At 51.5% G+C, this 24,477-nt stretch overlaps 4 protein-coding genes across 9 annotated transcripts; 1 reads left to right on the top strand and 3 right to left on the bottom strand.

Moving 5' to 3' along the window:
* The first annotated feature begins 2,323 nt into the window (after positions 1 to 2,323).
* On the top strand, positions 2,324 to 20,148 carry LOC117710448 (uncharacterized). Of its 6 annotated transcripts, none has more exons than XR_013111071.1 (6): positions 2,324 to 2,361; positions 2,935 to 2,974; positions 12,720 to 12,819; positions 13,149 to 13,232; positions 14,336 to 16,311; positions 18,454 to 20,148. XR_013111071.1 is itself a non-coding variant. In XM_076935903.1 (6 exons), the coding sequence occupies exons 2-6, from the start codon at positions 12,735 to 12,737 to the stop codon at positions 18,636 to 18,638; spliced, it is 612 nt and encodes a 203-aa protein (XP_076792018.1). In that variant the 5' UTR covers positions 2,936 to 2,974; positions 12,720 to 12,734; the 3' UTR covers positions 18,639 to 20,148. The 6 variants fall into 6 exon arrangements, 2 of the variants coding, with proteins under 2 accessions (XP_076792018.1, XP_076792019.1); XM_076935903.1 differs by lacking the exon at positions 2,324 to 2,361 and adding an exon at positions 16,483 to 16,561 and having other exon boundaries at positions 2,936 to 2,974; positions 16,133 to 16,311; XR_013111072.1 differs by lacking the exon at positions 2,324 to 2,361 and having other exon boundaries at positions 2,724 to 2,974; positions 18,457 to 20,148.
* On the bottom strand, positions 3,617 to 16,753 carry Hoxb5 (homeobox B5). The gene is made up of 3 exons (XM_034505231.2): positions 16,673 to 16,753; positions 5,504 to 6,293; positions 3,617 to 4,833 (listed from the first exon to the last, which is right to left on the bottom strand). The coding sequence occupies exons 2-3, from the start codon at positions 6,063 to 6,065 to the stop codon at positions 4,586 to 4,588; spliced, it is 810 nt and encodes a 269-aa protein (XP_034361122.1). The 5' UTR covers positions 6,066 to 6,293; positions 16,673 to 16,753; the 3' UTR covers positions 3,617 to 4,585.
* Positions 6,300 to 16,814, bottom strand: Hoxb6 (homeobox B6). The gene is made up of 3 exons (XM_034505233.3): positions 16,673 to 16,814; positions 10,070 to 10,562; positions 6,300 to 9,023 (listed from the first exon to the last, which is right to left on the bottom strand). Exons 2-3 carry the CDS (start codon positions 10,482 to 10,484, stop codon positions 8,764 to 8,766), a joined length of 675 nt encoding a protein of 224 aa, XP_034361124.1. The 5' UTR covers positions 10,485 to 10,562; positions 16,673 to 16,814; the 3' UTR covers positions 6,300 to 8,763.
* Positions 20,075 to 23,114, bottom strand: Hoxb7 (homeobox B7). Its single transcript, XM_034506160.2, has 2 exons — positions 22,611 to 23,114; positions 20,075 to 20,331 (listed from the first exon to the last, which is right to left on the bottom strand). Exons 1-2 carry the CDS (start codon positions 23,008 to 23,010, stop codon positions 20,075 to 20,077), a joined length of 657 nt encoding a protein of 218 aa, XP_034362051.1. The 5' UTR covers positions 23,011 to 23,114.
* Positions 23,115 to 24,477: the final 1,363 nt, after the last annotated feature.

Here is a 24,477-nt window from a genome sequence, read left to right on the forward strand (position 1 = left end):
GAGAGGAAGCTGATGAAATATGGGCCCTTGGAACTCCAGGCTAGGCCAGCTTTCCTGTTTACACTTCTTCATACTTCCTCCCACCCCCGTGGCCACAGAGAAACAAAACAAAACAAGCAATCAAATAAAACAAAACAAAATCAAATTGTCCTCCGAGTGGAGGCCAGGCTGGGCTCTGCCCCTAGGGCAGACAATTTGCCTAGAGGGTGCTGGCTTGGTTTGTAGCTCAGAAGTTGAGGCCTAGATGAGTGGGGAGAGAAAACAGTAGGAGAGGGGAGAGAGAAGAGAATGGGGGGGGGCAGTAAGACAGCATTTTCAGAGAGGAATTGGAGAAAGAGTGGAAGAGAAGAAGAATGAGAAAAGGGGGAAGGAAAGGGAAGGAGAAAGAGGAGGAGGAGGAAAGGAGGAGGGCAGAGGCAGCACAAGTCTGGGGCAAGGAGGGTCCTTTATACCCTTCTATATACCCCATCCTCTTCCCCATCTTGCTCTGGCTGCAGACCAGACAGCAGATGCCCCAGAAAAACCAAGCTTCAGGAAGAGCTAGGGCTTCTTCTCTGAGATTTGCTTAGAGTCCTAAGAGACCTTCCAAGGGGTTTATCTCTGAAGGCAAAGTAGACACCGGTGGCCGGAGCTGATCTTTGCCATTCTCAAAATAAATAAATAAATAAATAAATAAATCTATTCAAAAGTGCTTCATAGATGTCTCAAGGCTTTGGCCTTGAACATTCTATCAGAGTTTGCAAAACTGACATGCAAAGTGGTGGGGAGGACATTTTTCAGAGGCAAGCCTAGTTATCTGGGGTTTGGGGACCCTGAGAAGGATCTGGAAAGCAAGATAGACTGAGGCCAGGAGCTAGGAAGAAGGGTTCCCAGGGAACCCCAGGTTAGACTCTGCCGCTGTTACTTGCCTCCCCTGCACTTCTTTGAACTGCTTTGAAGCCTTCGGGGAGCCAAACCTCCAAAGCGTATTCATATTTTAAGTGTTGCTGGCATCCTTTGATCCTTTGGGAGTGGAAAAGAGAGTTCTTTACAAGGGGTGTAAATGCCCATCGTTCTTAGAGAGATGCATCTTCCAGCCAGGGTGAGGATGCCAAGCCCTTGGTCTCTTTCCTCTGATCCTAAAGCTTATTGAGGCTCTCCAGTAATTTTAGGTGTGGGCAAGGATTAGTGGGCGCAGAAACAACAACAACAAAAAAAAAAAAAAAAAAAAAAACAGAGAAAGAGCAAGGGATAGAGCAAGAGGGGCTAGAGCATCACTACCCCCTTAATGGGAAACAGGGAAACCCTGTGGCCCTTCTTTGTCAGAGATCACAAGCCCCTCAAAATGCTAAGTCCTGTTTTAGGAATCACCCACCACAGTTGGTGAACCTAAAGACAGTGAGCTTTCTGGAAGCAGGATCACCAGAGTCATTGGCCCCAGAGATCTTAATTAAAGGCATGGAGGAGACACATCCATTTGATCCGTAAGAGGATTCTAGCTTTTAGAAGTTTGACTTTTCCTTAGAAAACAAGGTTTCCATGGTGGGGGGGGGGCAAATTTGGAAATTCCTCTGGTTTACTGTGCTACACAACACAGAGAGTGTTCAGAGTCCAGAGAGGGGAAGGAGAGGAAAGAGAAAGAATAACACCTTGGTCTCTTTGGAGATCTATGTGTCTGGGCAGGCTGTATTTGTGGCAGGCTAGTTGGACACACCTATATCTTCCAGACTTGGAGAGAAGCTCTCTTCTTTCATACCCCTGGTTGGAAATTAGGTTTGGAACTGAAGGTTATGAACCACCTCCCTCTAATGTGCTCCTCGTTTTGACTCAAGCTCTTTCTTAGAGACCACCAAAAGAAATCAATTTGAGACCAACAGGCTGAAGTTGGGTGCAAAAAGCACTGAGCTCCCCCATTCTAGACAACCCTGGGGAGACCACAGAGAGTGCAGGGGCTGCTTTTTATGGAGAACAGACATTAAAAACCCGGAACACTTCAGGGTAAGGTAGCCCACAGCAGCTGCCTTCCCTAGTCCTTTCTCTAAACAAATCCAGGTAAACCGGCCTGTCGCCTGTCGCCTGTCGGGTGCTTCCAACACACCCCAGACAAGCAAATCTCATAAAGTTTCTTTCCTTGGGGTTAGGGGAGATCTCCCTGAATGTAGCCTATAGTGAAACACCCCCCCCAACCTTTATCCCAGCAGTCCACACCCCTCCTTCTTGTCCCCTAATTTCCAAAGACATTGAAGGAATATGGATCCCACAAGACCCCCCCCCTTTCTCCACAGAGTCCGTTGTTCCTGCAAATAAACAACAGACACTTGCCGACACCGAAGCCTTACAGTACTAAGCCCTTACTTCAGGCACCCCACTTCTCAGAACAAGGTATTTAATTTAAAAAAAAAAAAAAAACTGTTAAATTTCCCCTGTATCATTCTACAGCCCTGCTAGAAACAAAATTCTCTTCTCCCATCCCAAACCCCAAAACTGCAAGAAGAGAAATCGAAAGCTGAAAGCGACTTACTGTGGAGAGTACTGGGCCTGGGCTGTAGCCGCTGCCTTCCTGGGCTTTTCCCGGCTGCTCTAAGCTAGAAGAGCGCTCACCTACCTCTGCCCCCTTCCCCACCACAGTGAGCAGTTAAAGTGTCACTTAACATTCTGGGGAATGTGAAATATACCGCGCGGTGTCAACTCCCCAAAACCATAAAACTAACTTTATGGACCTCACGTGACTTTCTCGAGCCAGTGAGGGGTATCTGTCTGACTTCTCGGCGATTTTTACGATCTAACTTCGAGATAAAACCCCTATCCATTTGACATCTAAATGTCATAGCGACTTTTGGGGTAGTTTGCTTTCGGCAAAGGGGGACAAAGTCATGGGGTGAGAGGGAAGGAGGGCCCAAAACAGCCTCCAAGACCCTCACCATCTCTTCACCGGCTTCCCCTCCCCCCCCCCAGGTCCTGTAAGAAGTTGGGCCCAGCTGGAAGGGATTGACCGGTAAGTGTCCAGACTTGACTCTTATGCTCAGGGTGGAGGCTCAACTGGATGGAGAAAAACTGGGCCCTGGTCCTGGACCAGGCTGGAAGGGGAGCCCGGGGTCTTTCAGAAGGAACCCTAACCCAAGAGGGGAAGGTCAGCCGGGACCCCTGGAGAGAAAGACCCCTTGAAAAGTATAGGGAAGGCCAAGTGTGACAAGAAACCTTTGAAACTGAGCTGATTTTTTTTTTTTTTTTTTTTTACCCCTTAGTTGGTGGCAGAGCTGAACTGGGGTTTGGAACAGGAGACAGGGCATCTGGACAGGCCTTTCTGAGACTCAAGAGACCAGAGGCCTTGTTGCTCAGGACTTAGGCCCAAATTATTCTTCCTGGAGCATTTTCCAGAGGCTTTCCAACCCAGCTGGTGGAGAATCAGGACGGAGTCCAGCTAAAGCCCACATGAAGTTCCTGGACCTCTCAGTCCCCTAGGCCGAAGGCCTCTCTCCTGGCCCAAGCATCAGTAGCCAAGCCAGGAAGTTTGGTGGCTTTGAGGGATTTCTGGGGGGCTTCCTTATACCCTAGATTTATTGAAGATGGTCTTAAACCAGGTTGTGCAGGATGGTGAAAGAGACAGACCCTCTGAGAAAAGACAAGTGGAGGGCAGTGGAGTGGGGAAACATTTATTCAACTTCAAGGAAAGCTACAGACATACCAAAAGCTAATCACTGAGACAGGCCTGGCAAAGACAGATTTCACACGGGGCACAGTACCCACTCGCTCACTACAAATGGGTAAGAGAGGGAGTGATTGGCCTGACCCAGACTACCCCCATATTTACAAGCTTTGGGCCTTCTAGCCAGACCCACGGATTCACAGAGAAAAAAAATCACAAGACATTTTACATTGAGGATTATTTCTGATTCCATACATTTCCAGACTAGGCCTTGTGGGGCCTACCAAGCAGCAGGAGCTTAACTCTTGCTCTCTTTCTCTCCTCTTCTCAATATCCACACTTCGATCCTTCCCCAGCTCCCTTCCCACCCCAAGGATCAAGCTACCTGAGCCTAGGGAGGGGGCAGGGGTGGGGCTGAAGAAGGATGAGGTGGGAGAAAAGAGACACAATCGTCATGGACTCCATTTCCCAGGCCAGCTCAGCTGGGCCCAGCACTACCCAACCTCAACTGCTGCCCCTTATGGAAGTTTCCAGCAGAAACTCAAAATACAGCCATCATCCTTTTATAAATAAGTTAGAACACAGACGGGGAGGGGAAGTCACATTAAACATGCGAATTTCTTTTTCTTTTCTTTTTCCTGGGGAAAGGAGGGCAACCACAGACACGAGGACATTCAGAAACACTGGCAACTTGGGGCGAGCCAAGAGAAGTGGGGAGCACGGAGGGAAAAATAATAATAATTATTATTATTATTAACAATAATAACAAGATAACCAGTCCAGGAGAGAGGGAGCCAAGGGAAGACCTAAGACCAAACGAAAAATTGTAACACAGGGCTGGGGTGTGACAGGCTCATGGGAACTGGTCCCCAGCGGGCAGCGACAGTGCAGGGAAGATTGGAAGGGTCGGGTTGGGGGTGGTGCGGGCTCTTGGGCCGCCCAGGGCTCCTCCGGATGGGCTCAAGGTTGGAAGGCGCTGCCGGCTGTCGCCAGGCTCATACTTTTCAGTTTGTTGTCTTTCTTCCACTTCATGCGACGGTTCTGGAACCAGATTTTGATCTGACGCTCGGACAGGCAAAGCGCGTGGGCGATCTCAATACGTCGCCGCCGGGTCAGGTAGCGATTGAAGTGGAATTCCTTCTCCAGCTCCAGGGTCTGGTAGCGAGTATACGCGGTCCGAGCCCTTTTTCCATCTGGCCCAGTCATATCTAGAGCAGTTAGAGGAGAGCCCGGAGGCAACGTTATTCCGGTTAAAGGAGGGGGGCACTGAGTGGGAGGGGGCGGGGAGCAGGACCCAGGCGTCCCCAGCACCCAGCTCACCGCAGCTCCAATCCTCCTCACTCCAGATGCCCATATCCAGCCTCTATTTCTTCATCCCACCCCTTCTTCAGCAGCCCCCACTTCTGATGGTAGCAAATGCTCCCGGCTTTGTCTCTGCCTCCTTCCCAGTGCCTCACCCTAGGCTGGGTTCAGGCGGCAGCTCGGCCCGGGAGGGAAGAGAGCCGCTGCACTTTTGCCCTAGAATGCTCCGTTTACAGCCCATCCCCTCTTTGCTAGCAGCAGTCTCAAAATCTTGGGAATAATCAGGACCCTTCCCCACAATACACAAATCCCATCTCTCATCCTAAAGCCTATGACTGGCTGGGTAAATAAAACCTAAGCTGAACATGGCAACAGATTTTTTTTTTTTTTTAATGCGTATCCTCAGAAAACGACCCTGGTTGACTCTATCTATGGAGCTGTGGGGACCCTTTCGAACACTTTTCCCTCTTGGTGGGAAAAAAAGAAATCTCTATTTGAGGCAAAACCAAGCTTTGCTCGCCCCCACCCCCAACACAGGGCAGGAATGCCGAGACAAAAAAAGAGATGGAGAATTACCGTGGCTGATGTGAAGCTTCCTCATCCAAGGGAATATCTGTGGAGTCTGCCCCTCGGGCGCGGCTGTAGAGGTGGCCATGGTCTCTGGCTGTGCACGAGCCAGGCTCGGGCTGCTTAGCTGGCTCGCCGCTTCCTCGGGCTCAGAGGACGCGCTGGCCTCGTCTATTTCGGTGAAATTGGCGCTGGAGCTGGCTGGGGTCGCCTGGTCGGAAGGGGACGAAGCAGAGGGCTTGGCGCCGTGGCTGTCGCCGTTAGTGCAGGGCAGGGACTCGGGCGAGGACAGGGAGCAGCTGGACGTTGCCTGCCTGAAGCGGGGCTCCTGGGCGGACGCGGGGAAGGCGCGAGAGCTCTCGCCCACCGCCCCAAAGTGGCTGGAGGAGGCCGAGGAGCGGTTGACGCTGAGATCCATCCCATTGTAATTGTAGCCGTAAGAGCCGGTGTGCATGGCAGCGGGATCCCTGTAAGAGCCGCTCAGAGAGCTGCCACTGCCATAATTTAGCAACTGATAGTCCGGGCCATTTGGATAACGCCCCGAGAAGGAGTTTACAAAGTACGAGCTCATTTGGGTGATTTTGGAGGGCTTGATTTGTGGATCGTGGTCGTTATAACCCTGTGCTTCACGATTTATGATGTATTAATGAATTATAGCGATGCACTGTACTTCGTTTTGCTATGTATGCGGCCAAATATGGGGGGGGTTAGAAGGGGGATGGGGGGGCGTTAGGGAATCACGTGCTTTTGTTGACCAGTCGTAAATTCTCGCTGATGACCTCAAGAGGTAATTCATGCTCTATGGTTACAAATAATGACGATCGGAGAATCGTTAGGGCCGATTCAATGCGAGCCTCCGAGAGGGGGGGAGAAAGTGAGAAGGGGGAAAAACAGGGAGAAGGTTGACGTTGGCCTCTGAGCAGAGCGCGCCACCTCCCGGCGATTGACGGGAGCGCGGGCCGCAGGCCGCCATTGCGGCGTCGGCAACCTCTTTGCTGGCTCTGTGCAACCGCCAAGCAAGAAAGAAACCCGGCCCGAAGCTCACCCACAGGGTTGAACCTTTAAGAAGATGGATTTGAGTCTTTTGCCTACTTTGTTAGGGTGCGGCTGTCCCCTCTGTTTATGGTCTCTCTGACATTATCGTCACCGTTATTATTTTAACTCTGGATAATGATCAAAGATGTAGTTGTCTGATCTTCCCTCCTTAAGCTTTGCCAGTGCCCAACTTGGGTAAGAAAATGGGGGAAAGGGTTAGAAGTTGTGTGTGAAAAACAATGATAAGAATTTTGTTAGCTCAGCCAGGCCTGCTTCCTGACTAGGCTTTGGCGACGGGTCCACAACGCGAGAGAGCCGCAAGATTGGGCAGGAGGGAGGCTGGAAAAGGCAGGGAAGCTCTTCTTTCTCCTGGGCCCCTGGAAGTTTGGGTTTTTCCTTCTGACCTCTCATCCTTAGCCTAGGCCTAGGAACTGAGGTGGCAGGGACCCTTGAAGAGAAACACCACGGCCAGGGCAAAGACTAGAGCGGCAACCGCCTGTAAGGTTAAGCTTTGAGTGGTAACTCTTATGCGGGAGTTTGGGATTTAAACAGATCCCCTTAAACAAGCTCGCCAGATGCCAGCTATCTTATTCGCAGGCCAGATCCGAAGCCTTGTGTTGCTGGTGGCTAATAATTGGAGAATTTGCTCATCGGCCTTACTGCCTTCCCTGGGAAGGGGTTCCGAAGACCGGCGGCCCCTTGCTGAGCTCGCTGGGCGGCCAGAGATCTCCGCAGCTGGGCCCGTTCTGCCAGACGGCTATTTTCTTTAAAAATAAAAAAAAGGGGGGGATAGAGAGAGGAGGAAGAAAAGAAACCGGTGCCCGAAGCTTGCGGCTTGGGTGTGGGTGGCAGCATAGAGAAAATGAGCCATTTTGGGTTGAGAAGGTGAGACTAAAGGCCCCATCACCTGGCCCCCAGCCCTCAGGTCTCCAAGGAGCAAGATAAAGTCGGGCCCTTGCAGCCTTCTGCTGCCGGCTTCTCATCCTCTTCCTGGCCACCGAGCTCCTACTTAATATGAGAAGGGGCAACCTGGAGCCTGGAGCCGAGCTGTGGAGAGATACCCAGTGGCCTCATTTTTCAGTCTCCGGAGCAATAGGCCGGGGATCCGAGGGCCAAGGCCGGCAGAGACAGCCATGTGGGCGGGCCAAAGGCCAGGGGCCTTGACTGGAAGAGGACAGAAAAAAAAAAAAAAAAAAAAAAAACGCTGCAGAGCGCCTAGACCCGCCCAGCTCTGTCTCTCCCGAGCTCTGGGCAAGGGGGCCTCGAGTGGCATCCCTCCAAGAGTCTCTCACAACCGAGGCAAGCTTAGAGAGAAAGAGGGAAAGGCTTTCTCCACCTCGTCTGAATGGAGAGGCAATTGTGAATTTAGTTAGCATCAGTGAGGCCCAACCAACGCTGGGGCCTGAGAGGACCGATCGCTGGCCTCTGCTTTTGGTTCCTTGCTTTTATCTCAACTGTAATTTCCTGGTTGAGGCTGGAGGCTGGGAAGGCCCGGGGGCGGATCATGGTTCTTGCCTTTGCTGTTCAGGCTCAGGGGTGGCAGGGTGGCTGGGGACTATGGAGGGGGGAAATGACAGGGAAGGATTGGATGTGATTGAGCTGCGAGTTTTCACATTTTTATTATTATTATCATCATAATCATTATTAATAATATTAATATTATTACCGAAGTATTTCACGTCCAGAGCTAAGACAAGACTACAAACACAACACATAGAAAATTAATAAAATAGAACTTTGTTTTCTTCTGAGGCTCCTCTTCTTACTTCTAGGTAGTATGTGCTCCTTCCAGTGGCTTTGGGGGGGGGGGTAGGAGAGACAAGTCTGGGATCAGGGAGTCTTTCAGGTCCCTGCTGAGGGGACAGCGAATCTACCATTGAACCGTGCACGGGGGACATGGACGAAATGAGACTCGACAAGGACATGAGCATTCTGCTCTGCTTCCAGGAGACATCAAGTGAGTCCGATTCTCAGTTCTCACCAGAGAGCCTGATGAGGCTAAGGTGGGTTCTTCGGGGAGGGAGGAGGCGCTGGGGTGCTGGGAGGGCATCCTCCAAGCGCCCAGGAAGAACTCTGCAGAAGGGGGCATCCAGGAGAGCGCTGGGCCTCGCCCGTCTTGCACTGGACAGCAAGTCCCCAGACTCCCCCGACCGCAGAGCCTTCTGGGGCTTTCGGGTGCCCTAGGTTCCCCCACAGACCTCTCCCTTCGCGTCCCCCCTCCCTTTGCAGCACCTTCACTCGGCTGGCTTTTCTTCCTCCTCCTCCGCACTGAGCTGAGACGCACTGAGCAGTTTGCTCTCCTTTTTCCACTTCATGCGCCGGTTCTGAAACCAGATCTTGATCTGCCGCTCGGTCAGGCACAGGGCGTGCGCGATCTCTATGCGCCGCCGGCGGGTCAGGTAGCGATTATAGTGAAATTCCTTCTCCAGCTCCAGGGTCTGGTAGCGTGTGTAGGTCTGGCGGCCTCGCCTACCGCTGGGTCCAAAAGAGGAACCTGTTACGCAGAGAGGAGAAACTGAGGCCTGGGGTCACCACACCAAGCCCATAGCCCCTCCCCCATTCGGCCCTCAAACCTAAAGCTAGAGGTCGGGAGTTGTCTATCCTCCTCCCATTCCCTGGTCCCGGCTTCCCACTCCTCCAGCGCCCCCTCCAGATTCCCTCCTGGACTCCGAGGCCTGTGCTTTCTTTCTGTCTAGACTTTCGGTGGGGGAGGGGAGGGGCAGTTGGACTCCCACCTGAGCTTGGGGGAGGGGCTGGCCAGGTGTTTCTCCTAAGAGCTGTATCTTTTCTTTCCCTTCCTCTCCATCCATCCAGCTCTCCCTAGCCTACTCGATGATAGATTCTGGCCCTTAATCCATAATGACGTGGATCGATTTATAGTCCGCATTAACAGCTCCTCACTTTCATGTCCTGCTAATGGACATCAATTGGGACTTGAAGCCGACAAATAATCCAACCTGAGACTCAGGCGCCAGTTTGTTCTTCTCACTCCCTCCGCCTGTCCCCTCTTATTCCTCCTTCCTCAGACCATACCACCCCTGTGGTAGTGTCTCACAGCTCCCTGGTCCCCCTTCTCCAGTTCCCCTCCCCCAGCCCCAGGGAAACACAATCCAGGACCCAGTAAACTCGCCCTTGCAGGCGTCATGCTACCCCTCCCCTTTCATGACGCACTCTTGTTTTTAATGGAGTGGTCTTTGGGTACGGACCCCCACACACACACACACACAGAGATCCGGACAAGAGACTGGAGAACATAGAGGAAAGCAAGACCAGAGACTGAGTCCCCTGTCCTATTCCTGATCAACAATCCTAGCTTTACTCTCACTTACTCCCCCTGCCTTACTGTGCAGCTGGGACTTTGAAAACTTTGCAACTTCTTCGGGCAAGATCTGGGGGCCGGGGGCCCACTCTTGCCCTATCTGCTGAGATGCCCACTTAGTTCCCCGTGGGAGAACTGGGGTAGGGGGATGCTGACACTCGCTAGTTCTGCCTTTCTGCTTGCCCCCCTCCCCACGCGGGACAGCGGGAAGTCTCACTCACTGTTGCACGAATTCATGCGCTGCATCCACGGGTAGACGGGCGTGGAGCACTTCTGCTCCTCGGTCTCTCCGAACACGCTCTTGTCCTGTGCGCAGTCGGACTTGCGCGGCTCAGGGTGGAACGGGGGCGGCTCGTCGGCGCCGGAGAGGGCGCAGGCCGCGTCCTTCTCCCGGTAGAAGGCAGGCGCTGGCCCATAGTCACAGGGCGCCGCCCGGCCGTAGCCGCCGCCGGCTGGTGGGTAATAGGAGGACGCCGCAAAGCCCTTGTCCTGGCCCGGTCCCGGCCCGTAAGGCGCGGGGTAGTGCCGCAGCGGGTCCGCATAGCCAGACGAGTAGAGCGGCAGCTGGCCCAGGAAGGACTCCTGCCCGCTGGCCAGAGTGACGGGGAAGGTGGAGTTCACGAAATAGGAACTCATCGGGAGGGGAGGCGCGCGCGGTCGCTGCTGCTCCGCCGGGTTTATGATTTGTTGTGTTTTATAGTCCGAGCGCCGCGCCTATTAGTAGTATAGCCGAGATTGGGTTTTAGCTGAGGGGGGATGGCGAGGTGCCAGTGTGGGCCAGAAGGAAATACAACCATCTGATCCAACACTGACCAATGGCAGAGGCAGGAATTGTCAAATAGCACCCAGGAGGAGCGCAGCCTGCACGAGGGACCCGCGCACAAACCTATCAACCTTTTCCCCCCCCTCTCTCTCTCTCTCTCTCTCTCTCTCTCTCTCTCTCTCTCTCTCTCTCTCTCTCTCTCTCTCTCTCCACAAGGCGCCCAGATCCACCTACGTAGGATCTGCGAAAGAGACGACTGTGCTTTTGAGGGAGGAGGAATCACTTAGATGAAGATCATCCCATTCCCCAGTGATGAAATAAAGACACCCTCCCCCCACCCCACGCAGGAATAGGGAAAAGTTAATTGTGTTTTCAGAAAAGTTAACCCCTGCGTTGCATGGGCTCGTTCCCTCAAGGGAGGGCTGGGTAAATACCCTCGAATCTCGTTGAGAGAGAATGAAGGAGGAAGGTCTGTTTCTAGGGTTTTGTGCCGGTAAAGGGGGCTGAGGGTGGTGTTGGTGGACGAGAACAGACTTGTCCGCTTATTTGCTTCATTTTAGAAACAAGGAAAGAAGAAAAACCCTCTTTCGCAGGTTTGGAAAATCTTTTAATATTTATCAGGTCTGTCTCCCCCTTTTAGGCTTAGGTTTATCGGTTTGTCGTAGCACGACGCCAACCCAATTCTCCTCGAGCTTAGAGGAGGGCAAGCCAGATCCCTCTGCCTAAAAGACCCAGAAGAAGGAAATGCCAGGGGTATGTGAGCCTAGTTTCTCCCTCTCACTGCTCCTCTAGGCTATTTGCTTTTGGCGAGCTGTCCTTATGCCCAAGACGTCCTGGCTGCAGTCTTGACTGAGACTGGGGCCCTGGAGAAAGAAACTGGTAGTCCTTAAGCTTGGTGATGAAGAAGGAAAGAGGAAGGGGAAACCCCAGCCTAGGTAGCTTTACTTGTTTGTTTCTCTATTCTTCCTGCAACCCTCGCTTGGTCTCTCTCATCCATGCTTACCTCTCATGCCAAATGATGTAAGAAGAATCCCTGGCTACAGATTTTTAGAACCAAGGATGTTCCTGTAAATCTAGATACTGTGGGAAATTGCCTTAGAAATGTTGAGGCACCCTCATACTGAAGACAGAGAGCCTTCTCTTTTTCCTGCTCTCTCAATAAATTGGTAATTCCCTTTGAAATCCCATCTCAAGACTTGGTTTGGATTTGGTTTTATAAGGAGGGAAGGCTGCTAGGTCCTCCTAGGGATTTAGTAAACACCTTCCAACCATCAATCTGGCATGCCCACTCTAGAGACCAGGCACCCATAACCCTCCTGTCTCTCAGCCACTCTACAGACCACCTCCCATGTCTCCTGTATCACCTTCTTAGCTGCTGTAAGAACTTGGGAGCTGAAGAGTGTACCCATGTTCTATTCCTCTCTCATCCAAAGAAAATAAGGACACATCCTAAAATGCACACCCAGGGCAAACAGTGTATCCAACCTGAAGACAGGGAGGATTGGATGTAAGATGGTACCTGAGGTCAGGCCAGGCTGACCCACCTCTTCCTTGTACTTTGGGCTCCTTTTTTTGTGGGCCAGCTCTGCCCACGGATAATAGGAAAGAGCTGAGGATGGGTGATCAAGAGAGAGAATTTATTTGGCTGCAACGTGGCCTCTGAAGTTCTTTGAACTCATAGCAACTGCTAGACTGTCCTTTTGTGGCAAAATGACCATCCCTGGGTGTCTCTCTTAGCCTTAATCCAATGGGGGGGGGGGGGAATTTTTATTTTAAAGAAGCTCAAACCTCCTAATGGTGAAGAAAGCAGCAATGCTCTCCAGTCTAGAAATGCTGGGCCCATGCTGAGAGGAATAGGAGCTATCTCATCAAGGCAACAAGGCACGGAAGGACCCTCCCCCCTTCTTGCCACCGAGGCTGGGCCTTGGGCCTCAGCCTTTCTCCCTGGTCACAATGTCCTCATCACAGGAAATATGGTATAGTTGGGATATAGTTGTCCATGTAAAGTATGGTCCAAGTAAGAGGAGGCTTTCTCCTGTGATAGAGGCAGGAAAATAATTGCTTTATCCTTTACAGCAGCAGCCTCTGAATTAACCTCACCTCTGCAGGTTGCTTGTCTGAAGATGGAGCCACAACGGCCAGGGCCAGGGCGCCTGGAGTCGGGCATGAAAGGAAATAGCGCCTCATCGCTCTTATCTAAGCCCAGAGGTATTTATGAGCGTTTATTCATCTGATCCGTTTGTTTGGGAAAAAAAGAGCAGGCAGGCAGAGCTGGGCCAGAGACCGCCTGGTTTCTGGAGCCAGAGCTCTACGGATCTGTCTGTGGTTCTATCCACCTCAGTTCGTCTGTCTCCACTGGGAAATATGTAGACACACACAGCAGGCACCAGCCAGTTCTCCATTAGGGTTGCCGCCCCCTCACTCACAGAAGGAGGGATGTAAATATATACCCAGTCTTGAGTACACATCAGTGGGCTTGTCCTGATACCCCACAGGCAGGATTTATAATTGTGATTTTCTGTGCTTTGAATCTGCAGTCCCGTGGGTAAGCGTGCACATTCCAACTCCCAGAGAAATGTTGCTTAAGTCATTTTCAGCTCAGGAGAGAACATCTCCGGAAGGTAATCTCAGGAATGGCATTTGCCTGTATGAGGAGGTGGTGAGACAATATCTAAGCTTCCTATTTTCTCTGAGATACCCTTCCCCCAGGTCCTTGGGTAGTGGGTACCTTCTATTCCACCCTCAACTTTACCTGGGGTGGGGGAAATGAAAAATTTCTCAAATCCAGTCCTCCCCCTGGATTCTGATTGTCTGAAATGTTTCCCAGTAGTGCAATGTGATGGCCTCCACAGATTGAAAAACAAAAAAAAAAAAAAAAACAAAAAAAACCAAAAACACGTCTCTTTACTTGAACACTCTGCCCTAAAATCGACTAGTCCAAATCGGGAGGTACAAAGACCTCATTTCCATTATGCAAATGATCGGCATCCTCTCTGATCTTCCAGGAGGAGTAGGCGATCCTTCTCTCTTCTCTTCTGCTTCACCCTTACCCTAAGAGCTCCAAAGGGGTTCAAGCCCTGTGTTAACCTGACTTCCTCCTCCCTATGTTTTCTTCTGGTTGCCAAAAGAAAAAAAAAATTAGGAGGGCCCCAGACCTTCCTGCCAGATCCCTCGGGGCCTCCTGCAGAGCGACTCACTAAGCCGGGCCTGGCCATCTAGCCGCCAGAAAGTCACTCTTGACACAGGGAGGGGGAAAAAAAGCTTAAAGATTTGCTCCAGAGACTCTAGAGGCGTCTAAGGCGCCTAGCAGCAGCAATGGTGTGTGCCCCTAGCACTACACAGCCCCTAGACCCTCAGCTCCCAGCCAGATCTTAGTAACACCTTGGCCAGCCTGGCACCACAGGCAATTTCCTGGAGCACCCCCTCGCCCAAGAACGGGGGCCACTGCACCTTGAAAGGGGCAGCCAGAGCTTCCTCCCGCAGCTTGAAAGCCCGAGCTAATCAGTAACCGGTGAGACAGGGGCCAAGACTCCAAACGCCGCAGTGGAGGCGCACACCCCGCCCTCTCCACCCCCTTCTGGGAAAGCGGTTCCGTTAACCGGGTGTGAGGGGTTTCACAGGAAAGGAAATCACAGTGGTTTTGGTTTTTTTAATGATTTCTCCTCACTTCCCCGATTTTCCACCAAAGCATTTTTTTTTTTTTTTTTTTTTTTTTTTTGCGTAGATTTCGCTTGAAACGGTCGAGAATGGGGGAGGGGACCAATATTCACTTGCAGACACCAACAGTTTCCAGAAAATTCAGTTCAACTCCTTCACCACAGACTCGCCAGCTTAGGAATTGGCAAAACCCACAAACCAACTGGAAGAATACAGACTGGGTTTGTCTTTTGACAACCGAGTGGAACTGCCTGGTCGGCGCCTCCCTTGACGGGACCCCCTCCCTCCCTAGGCTGAGAAGAAAACTAAATAAACCTTGAACAGATTTGGCCTCACATCTCTCCAGCGGCCCCCAATCGTGTCTCGTGTCTTAGGTGGTGATGAGGGTCGTGAGTCTGAACCCTCAACCCTTTGGCTCAGTACCCCATGCCCGTGGATTACATACAGTGTTACTCCTTTCGACTCCCTCTTCCTCTACCAGCCTTTAGGTTTGTGACTGGGGTGAGTGGGGGTCTGCAGGAGATGTGAAAAGGTTGAGGATAATGTGACAAGAAACTCATTCCGCTTTCTATTCTACACTCGGAGACTAAGATTCAGTAAAGGGCATGAGCGTGGGCCGGAATCCCACCGAACCTCGCGGCAGGGGCTCAGAGCAAACCGGCAGGGCTCGGGGAGTGTCGAGCGACTTGCTGTACCAAAGCCGCCTGTCCCCGAACGGACGGTAGATGGCAGCAAACTGCATAATTTGGGTCAGAGCAAACTGTCTGAGGGACGATTTATAACCCACCAAGACTACAAGGGGGGAAAAGACCTTTAGTTTGAGTGGGTTTGGGGGTATTTTCCCGCCGCAAATAGGGTCCGAGCGTCCTAGATGTTGGCGATTAATTTCGCTTGCTAAGAAACCAAGGTGTCTCAGTGAGTCCGATTCAGGCCTGTGTCTAGAGCTTTTTATTTGGGCCCCCAGGGAGCCCCAGTCTTGTGCTACAAGTGGCTACGTTTCCCTTTCCTAAAAGCTCAGGAGGCCAATGTACCCAGGCACTCTCCCAGGACCCTAAAATCCCAGGCAAGCAGAGGCCTGAACCACCTGCACAGACTCTTAAGAAACAGGAAGACAATCCTTATTCATGCAAACCAAAAGAAATCACAATGTCTCCTGTCCTTCATGCCCAGAGTCACTTATCTCTCTGTCACTGATAGCTTCTCTGGGGACCTTTCGTCCCATTTCTTAGCTCCCACCAGCCTGTCTGAAGCGTACCAGGCACTTTAGGAATCTGTCTCACACCCAGGAGATCTTCCCCCTCCCCCATCCCCAGGAAGCCAGGGAACAAAAATTGGGCGGTTGAAAGACAGGACTTAGCTCTGAACTCAGCTTCCAGGAGGCCTTCCCAGATCACACCATTGCATTCTTTAGTCAGGTTTCCTTTCTGTTTTGTACCCCACCTCCCCCCACCCCACCCCAAATGGATTTTTTGTGTACAAGCCTGAAACAACATGCTAAAAGTCTCTTCCCAGTCTTATTTAAATCCAGGAAAGTTTGAAATGTGCCCATATCGGATATACAAATTCCTCCACCAAAATCTACACATCTTCTACCAATAAAACACATAACAAGATCAAATCACACAGAGACCAACAGACTTTAACCTACCGCATTCAAACCACAAAACTCTCTCCCTGCAGGCTCCCTCAGGCTGGCGGGAGTGGCAAGACACCGTGGCCAAAGAGCCGGGCGTTCTTCGGCTAGCTTCCTGGGGAGTCTCCCTCGTTTTGGGTTCCTTCACCCACAACCCTTTAATTTCAGAAATGTCTCCGAAAGAAGATAGCGAACATTTCTCTGTGAATTGTTCTTTTTATATCACTCTAGACGCCTCTTCACCCTCGACTGGCCTCTGCGGAGATTCCAGGCCCCACAGAGACCAGGACGTCCCTCAGCGCCACCGCCCCTCGTGCCAATGCAGCCGGGAAATCGCCGTTACCCACACTGGGCAAGAAAACCGCACGGGGGCAATCGGGGAGGCCAGGACAAGGGAGAGATGGAGGGAGGTGAGCACAAACCCACAAGGGCCAGAGCGACTGGCCAGCGTGGCTGTTGCCCACACACACCCCCACCCTCGCTTTTGCACACACCTCGCTGGAGATCTCTCCCAGCTAAAAAGGCAACATAAAACTGGCTCATAGGCCCCTTTCCGTTTCTCCTCCCCATCCTCCCTGCAGCCGCTCCCCCTCCAGGAAGCAGCCACCCCTGTCTCTACTACAGAATTTCCTGGGAAGCCTCTCCCAGCAGCGCCTAGAGGTGGGGTTCAACCCGGTCTTGGGATGGGGGAGGGAAGGAGAGAGAAAAACCTAAGCCCCACCCCCTACAAAAAAAGGATGCAAAAGATAAGAATTGTAGAATCTTCCTTACCTTTGCAGAACTTGCGGATTTTTTTGCTCTCCTCCGGATTCAAAAGGATGGGGAGGGAGGGAAAAAGGAGCGTTCCGGTTCTTCTTCAGCTTCCAGATAATATTGTCCCAACCTGAGAGCCGTCGTTTCCCCCTTCTCAGACTTGAGAGAGAGGTTGTTTCGCTTTTCTGACATTTGCATAGAAAATGGAGTAAGTTCTGGCTTTGAAAAATGATATCAGGCCGCAGTCCCGGGCAGATTGTCCATTGCGCCTTCATGCTGACTAAAAATCCCAGATCAGCAAGTAAATTAACTTAGGAATCAAAATTATTTTTGGTTCTCTCTTTTGTGTAATTCCCACCCCTCCTTCCCTCTCTCACTTAGCCTTCTTTTCTCTCCCCCCTCTCCTTTCCTCTCTCTCTCTCTCTCTCTCTCTCTCTCTCTCTCTCTCTCTCTCTCTCTCTCTTTCTCTTGCTCTATCGAACTGATATTGAAGTATAAAAATATCAAGAGGCTGGAGCCCTGAAGGACGGCAGTGCTCCGACCTAGGTGTGGTGTCCAAAGAATGCAGCATTATAACCACCAGGGAAATGATAAAAAGTTCATGTTCACGATCGCCCGGCCACATGACCGGCGCCGGCCAATCGCTGGATTCAACCACTCATAAACTTCTATCACAAAGTTGTAAATTTTCATAAAACAACAAGGAATTTATTGCATTTCTTCATGGCTGCTCCACCAGCAACCCTTTTCTCCGTCGCCATCTTCTTTTCTTCCCTTTCCCTTTTTAGGGAAACCCCAATCTGAGGCAAGCTGAGATTTGGGGTACAAGAATTCAGGGTGGAGAAGCCATAATGGTTCAGCTAGAACCAGGGGTTTTTCTCTGGAACCTCCACATTTTCCTCAAGAGCTCTGCCTGTCTTTTATAGTAAAAATCCCCACCCCACCCCCAGTCTTCCACAAGGGACGGTTCTGAGGTAACAGGGAGGTGAGACCAGAGCAGCAGCCGGTTTTAGGAGCTGCTATCTGCGTCGTGACAAAAAGAAAGCTCTTGTACCCCATCTCCTCCTCTGAATACTCCCACATTCTTAGCCTTAGAGACTATGGGGTTCCCCCACCTGTGAGGTTTGCAGCAGTGCAGGTGTGTGTGGGGGTGTCAGTCCACAGGGTCTAGTTTTTGCCTCGGGAGAGAAGGTGTCCTGGATGGGGGCCAAGCTTGATAGTCTAACAAGCAGATTCTTCACCTCAGTACCTCAGAAACTGGGGGAGGGAGAAGCCAGACCACTCCCGCCTAAACGCCTGCTTTCGGAACCAGGTTCCCCCAGGAGAAATCCTAGTGCTTGCTCGCCGGGGGTTGCTGCGGTCAGCTCTGAGGAAGCCGCAGGTTTTAAGGGCCTTTTCTTACCAATTGAAGCTGCGAGTTTTAAGGGCTGTCTCTTACAAATTCAAATTAAGCAGATTTTTTCCGGAAACCAGCCACCTTTTTCAAGCCCTTTCTGTTTAAGATATATTTTTTAAACAGTCGAGGGTTTGTAAACGAATAACTAATAGAAACCAGCGCCCCAAGTCTAGGTGTAAAGACATTATCATTTAGGCTTTTGTTCAGCAATAAAGGATTTACAAAAATCCTTGATTTTATTTTAACAATAACTCTTTTTTTTTCCTAGGCTTTCTTTTAAAAAACAAAAACTAAATTTTAGGTTGAGTTTCTGGTAACCCAGTGCAGAAAACGAAATAATCCCCCTTTCTTAAAATTCTTTTTTCTCTTCTCTCCCTCCTCCTCCCGTGTGTGTGCCTCTCAGAAGGTTCGAGGTTGGCCGTACTCAAGAGCAGGCGGGTAGCGCAGAGGAAGCCCTGGCGGCCGGCGCTGCCTAGCTCGCTGACCCACCCACCGCAGCCGGTAAACTCGCTGTCGCTCACTGGGACTGGTTTTCCTCCCACTTTAAAATTTCATATGGATCGCCCATGTCAATTTAGCATGAAATAGATTTTAATACATAAAGTAAAAAATAAATTGAAATAAAATCAAGGGATCACTCCGATGGAAAATGTTTGCCGACGGAATGGTGAAACAGTGAGCATCCTGGCGAGGAGGTTGTCCTGGACAGGCTAGGAGGCCTCTACTTGTTGTCCTGGCCAAAGTGCCCCAGAGGTGGGATGAATGGGGTGTTCACTCTTCGCTTTCCTTCCATTTGTTTTTGGAGGCCTACCATTTTGGATTTCATCACTGTACTTGTGGCTGGACACTGGGCTCAGATTTCATAGCTGCAGTTAAAGGCCTGGATAGAAGAAGGTGTTGGTGAAACTGGAAGCTTTTAAATTGGGGCCGGGGGGGTGGAGGGTTGTGTTTTGGGCCTGTGACTGATGGTATAGTCTCATGGATGCATTTACTTAGGGGCAACTGTGACTCTCTGTTTAGAAACCAGTGTGTGAATGTACACTGGTGTGTATTAATGTATCTGTGAGTGACTGTGAACATGTGTTTACTTCTGAGTGTGTGTGTGTGTGAATGTAGATATATGTATTCTGGGCATGGAGTCCGGGGATTGTGCGAAAGCCTGTATGTATATCTGAGACCATATGAATGTCTGTGTTTATTTGGGACTGTAACAGTGTATGCTTTTGTGTGCTGTCAGCTTGTAAATATGGGAATTGTGTGTTTTGGTGGAAGTATAAAGGAAGTGTGTGTGTGTGTGTGTGTGTGTGTGTGTGTGTGTGTGTGTGTGATGCTGGGATTCATTGGTTGGCGGTCTCCATAGCAGGGGCATCTGGAAAATAAAAGGAAACCCAGCACAGACAGAAAAGGCCAGCAGAGGGGCTCTGGGACACCCACCCACTACCAACCCTTACCCCTCCCAGCCAGAGGGAGACAGAAAATACAGCATCCTTTGATATTTAATCCTGTTTTATTTTTCATCCTTCAGATATACAGAAAAAGGCTCTCGGATAGGAGCTAGAATCAGCAGACAAATGCACCAGACGCAGAAGCTAGTGGATCCTCGGGGCGCCATAAGGCCCTTCTAGTACTGCTACTGGGAAGTAAGGGGTAGGTAAGGAACCACACGCTAATCTGTTCATCTGGAACCATGGTTCACAAAGACAGCTTCAAAGAGGGCTTACAAAACAGCAAGATTTTACAAAGACCTTACTAGCAACATAGAAAAGGGGAGGCACATTCCAAAAAGCCACAAAGCAGGTAGATAATGCCCTTCCTATACTGTACAAAAACAAACCACACACTTTCCCATAGGTAGTATTTTTTTTTTACAGTGTTAAGAAACCCAAATGTCACACTTCTCTTTCCTTATTATTTTTAGACCTCTTCATTTAAATAGTTTGCCCCCTTATTTTGAGTTTCCTGTTCAGTTCCCACAATTGGGTTCTTTCTCTATTCTCTTTCCTCCTCTTCACTTTCTCTGTGCCTCACTCTTCCTCCTCCTCCTCCTCTGCTTCCGCCTTGTCCTGGCCAGTGGTTCCTGGGCCTGAGGTTTTGTTCTCCTTTTTCCACTTCATGCGCCGGTTCTGAAACCAGATCTTGATCTGTCTTTCGGTGAGGCAGAGCGCGTGCGCGATCTCGATGCGCCGCCGCCGAGTCAGGTAGCGATTGTAGTGAAATTCTTTCTCCAGCTCCAGGGTCTGGTAGCGCGTGTAGGTCTGGCGGCCCCGCTTTCGGTCAGTCCCTACTCACAGTATTTAGGAGAGAGAGAGAGAGAGAGAGAGAGAGAGAGAGAGAGAGAGAGAGAGAGAGAGAGAGAGAGAGAGAGAGAGAGAGAGAGAGAGAGAGAGACAGTGTGAAAAAACAGCAAGACAATACAGACCTCTTTCCTAGGTAGTTTGATGTTTGAGGGCAGAAAAAGACCACTTTGCTGGAACAAAATTAACCCTTTTCGCTGCCATGTGCAAAATGTCCAAGCTTCTCAAGGCAAACATTTGCTTTTTTTCCCTTTTCTTCGTGTGTGTGTGTGTGTGTGTGTGTGTGTGTGTGTGTGTGTGTGTGTCCACAGAAGCCTCTGTCTGGTTTCAAACTAATAGCAATCCTCCTGATTCAGCTTCCCCAAGTGCCAAGTGCTGGGTTCACAGGCCAACCTCACCACACCAGAGAGTCCTGTTATCCATGAAGGGTGGTTTTTCTCAGCCAGGAGCTTCTGAAAGCCAGGTAGTTCTCAGCTGCCGGCTCCTTGAGGCTCTATTCTAAATGGGCTAGCATAGAAGGAGGTCAAATTAATTCTCAGTCACTCTCTGAGTTCAGGGGCTCCAAGTCTACCCTTTCCCCCTCTGGTGACCTTTGAGGTACAAGGCTCTAGAAACCATATTAGTGTCCCTAGAGTGGGGCTCCAGGCCTGGTCTGAGAAGAAAAGAAAAGAAATAAAAAGGCCCATAGGCCCAGTCCCCACCCAAACCTGTTGTGGAATGGGGAAGGGGCAAGAACTGTATTTCCTTGGACCTTAGAATTAGTGGTCTGACAGCACTTGCCTTCTGATGATTCCTTCCCAGTAAATATCAAGAAAGGCCTGGGTACCTGCCTGCCTTCCTGCACAGAAAACCTAATTGTCTGTAGCAATCTTTGGGCCTCCAGGTCTGCAAGGAAGAAAAGAATGACCATGGCCTACAAGAGAGAGGAAGGTGAAGATTCCTATGGTGGGGCTGAAGGGTATCTGAGAACTTCCAGCATAGGCTCAGAACCCCCAAGGATACTGGGGAGATGCTGGTATCAGTCCTCTTGGGAAGAAGACAGGAGAGGAGGGGCTAATTACCTTAATTGTCAACTATAGTCAACTATAAGCCAAGCTGAAACATTTACGAGGGGGGAAAAGGGAGGAGAGCTTTGAGGAGCCAACTTTACAGTATCAATTATAGAGTAGGCAATAGAAACCGTGAAGAACAATAGTCCAGAACTGGTTTCCTCGTGGCCCCCAACCCCACGAGTCTGAAAGCCTCTGACCGGCTTGGGTCTTCTGAGCCTTGGAGTTGGCTCCCAAGCCCATCTGCATTGGGGAAATGTAAAAGACATTTGAAGAAGACCTGAGGGAAGAAAGCCTTGGTATCTTATGGTTCCTAAAGCAGCTGCTGGGTGGCTTGCTCTCCCTAAATCTTGATTTGGTTCCACTGAGTTCTAGCCTTCCCCAAAGAGAAGAGTCATCTTTCTGGAGTGATACCACCAAACTTGGCTGTTCTTCAGGGGCCCACGGAGCCCTAGGAAAGACGCCTGAAAAAGCTATGCTCTCATGGGGCCCTTGCCGGCTTTCTAGCCCATCCTACTAAGTCCATCAGGGGCAGGAGGGGTCAGTAGACTGACTCATCGCTCTGGGTCTCAGACTAACTCCTTCACCACTCTCTGGCTCTGCGTCCCTGGCTGGGTCCTCATCTCTTCTGTATCCCTCCTCCTCCTCCCGCCAGGCCTCTAGAGCCCACCTCTAATTGTCCTGATGGGAATAATGGGGGAGCGGGGTTGGCTAGAAAGGAAGGGGGAGGGGAGAATTGCTTAGCGCCAGGGCCCCCTCCTCCATATCTTACCCAAGCTAGGGCTAGGGGGACACACCCAGAACTAAGCTCTCAGGCAGGGAAGGGGGGAAGAGAGGAGAGAGAGACCCTAATGGCTATTCTCTGCAAACCCCAGCCTTTCTAGGCAAGACAAACGGCCTCGTCTCCAGCCAGTGCCGGCGCTGCTGATAAATATTTAAAGCTAAAAGGCCCGGAGGAAGGGTTGGGGGCGGGCTGGGGGCTTTGAGCTCTGTAGTGTCGGCAAAAAGAGATCCGCCAGGGCCTGAGAGCACCGAGCAAAACTGGGAGTGGGGGCGGCGCGAGTGGTCCCAGCCCAGACTTAAACAGCGTGGCAATGGCCGATCTGCAGCCGGGAGTAACCTGGACACAGAGAAGGGTGCCCTGGCAGGAAGGGAGCCCTTCTGGGGGACTGTGGCCCGGACGTTGCGGCTCGGGACCGCTCAGAGCGCGGCGTTACCTGAGCTTCGCATCCAGGGGTAGATCCGGAAGTTACTCTCGGCCGCCAAGTCCGAGTCCCTCTGCTCCTTGGCGCCAGCCGCCTTGGCGGGGTCGCCCGGACACACCCCGGAGAGGTTCTGCTCAAAGGGCGCGCAGTGCATGTTGAAGGAACTCGGTTCGAGCCCATAGCCGGCTGCATAGACGCCGGCCGCGCTCTGGCCCGCCATGCCCCCCCCGCCGGAGTACAGACCCTGCACCGAGGCGGAGAAGGGGGCTCCCGGACCTGCTCCATAGCCGGGGCGCTGGGGGTTGGAGGCAAAGGCGCAAGAAGTTTGTTCGGGGAAGGCTCCTGGAGCGAAAACCGAACTTGCGGCTGGATATTTAGAAAATAAAGCATTCGCATAATACAATGAACTCATAATTTGGCCGGATGATTTGTAGTCAGGGACGTTTTAGTGTCGGTTTTACGAGATTCCTTGATATATTACAGAATTAGAGTCCAGATTTACACCAAAAGGACCCCCTTTTTCCTCTTCGGACCACGTGACCCCGGCCCACGTGATATCCCCTCGGCCAATGATATGACGGCCTCCCGGAGGCTCCCAGTAATGTGGAAAAAATTGTGTGGCGTTGGATTTATAAAATATGATCAATAATGAATGGAAAGGCCGAGCTCTGAGGGTTGGGGCTGGGGGCTTAAGGGCCGCTGTCGACCCCCGCGGGCTGGAGGCAGCTTGCAGGCGACATTTGGGGAGGAAGGAATTGAGTGGAAAAGAAAATAAATAACCGCTGAGCGATCCGTGTTGTCATCCCCCACCCATTTCCCCCAGACGGTTACAGAGCGAGAGACAGACGCGGGGATTGAATGTTCGCAACTTGGTGGTTGGGTGCTGGCCGAATATTTATTAATTCGGGTTAATTCATCCGAGCTGCTGCTGTTCTCCCAAGAGGAGGGACGAGGCGAGCCTGGCCTCCCGGTTTTCTCTTAGTGCCCCAGTTGTAGTAACTAGATGTGTTCAAGGCGTCCCTAAGGCAGGAATCCAACCCAATAAGGCGTTGGACGCTGAGATTTCTGGTGACAATTAAAAATATATACAAAAATTAAGAAGAACGGAATGGGGGCGGGGAGAAAAAGGAAGGGAGGAGGGCGGCTTGGGTCCGGCTCGCTGCTTTCCCGGTTCCGGAAGGCGGATGCCTCACTCAGTGGAGCGTGGCAGCCAGGAAGGCAGAACCAACGAAGGAAGGAAGGCTGCGGCAAAGCCGCGGCCTAGAAACTGGGAGAAAGTGGGGACGTCCCAGTGAGGGGAGGTAGGGAGCAACCTCTTCCCTCTGCTCCTGCTTCCCCAACCTGAGTCCGAGAAAAAAGTGGAAATATAAACTCAGAAGCCTTACACTGCAGCTTTCTCACCCCTCCTCCGTAACCGCCCCCCGCCCCCCAACACACACACGGAAACAAAGAGAAAAGCGTCAGGAGACACTAGCCACCAGCCTGGGTACATCTCTTCTCCAGAGCGGCCTGGGCGCTGGAGTCTCCCCGGGCCCTCAGCCTCGGAACGCAAGGGGAGGGGGTTTCTCCTGGCTCCCCTCCCTCGATCATCTCTCCTCCAATCACGTTCAGCCGCCTCCCTCACCCCCTGCGCCCCTGGGCCCAGGGACTCGCACCACCTGCTTCCAGCCCCCGCCCCCTCCTCTCAGCGACCTAGCCTAGGCCAGCCCAGGAGCCTGCTGACCAGCTCCCCCTCCCACCCCCAGCCCTGCAAGGCGCCTAAGAGCGAATGAGGAGAGGCGGCCCGGGCCAGTCTCGGGTTCTCGCTTGTAAACTTTATTGTAACTCTTCCGCCCTTTTCAGGCGCAGACAACAGAACAAAGTATAGAGGAACAACAAA

The sequence above is a fragment of the Arvicanthis niloticus genome, chromosome 6 (assembly GCF_011762505.2).
Source record: "Arvicanthis niloticus isolate mArvNil1 chromosome 6, mArvNil1.pat.X, whole genome shotgun sequence".
Lineage (NCBI taxonomy): Eukaryota > Metazoa > Chordata > Mammalia > Rodentia > Muridae > Arvicanthis > Arvicanthis niloticus.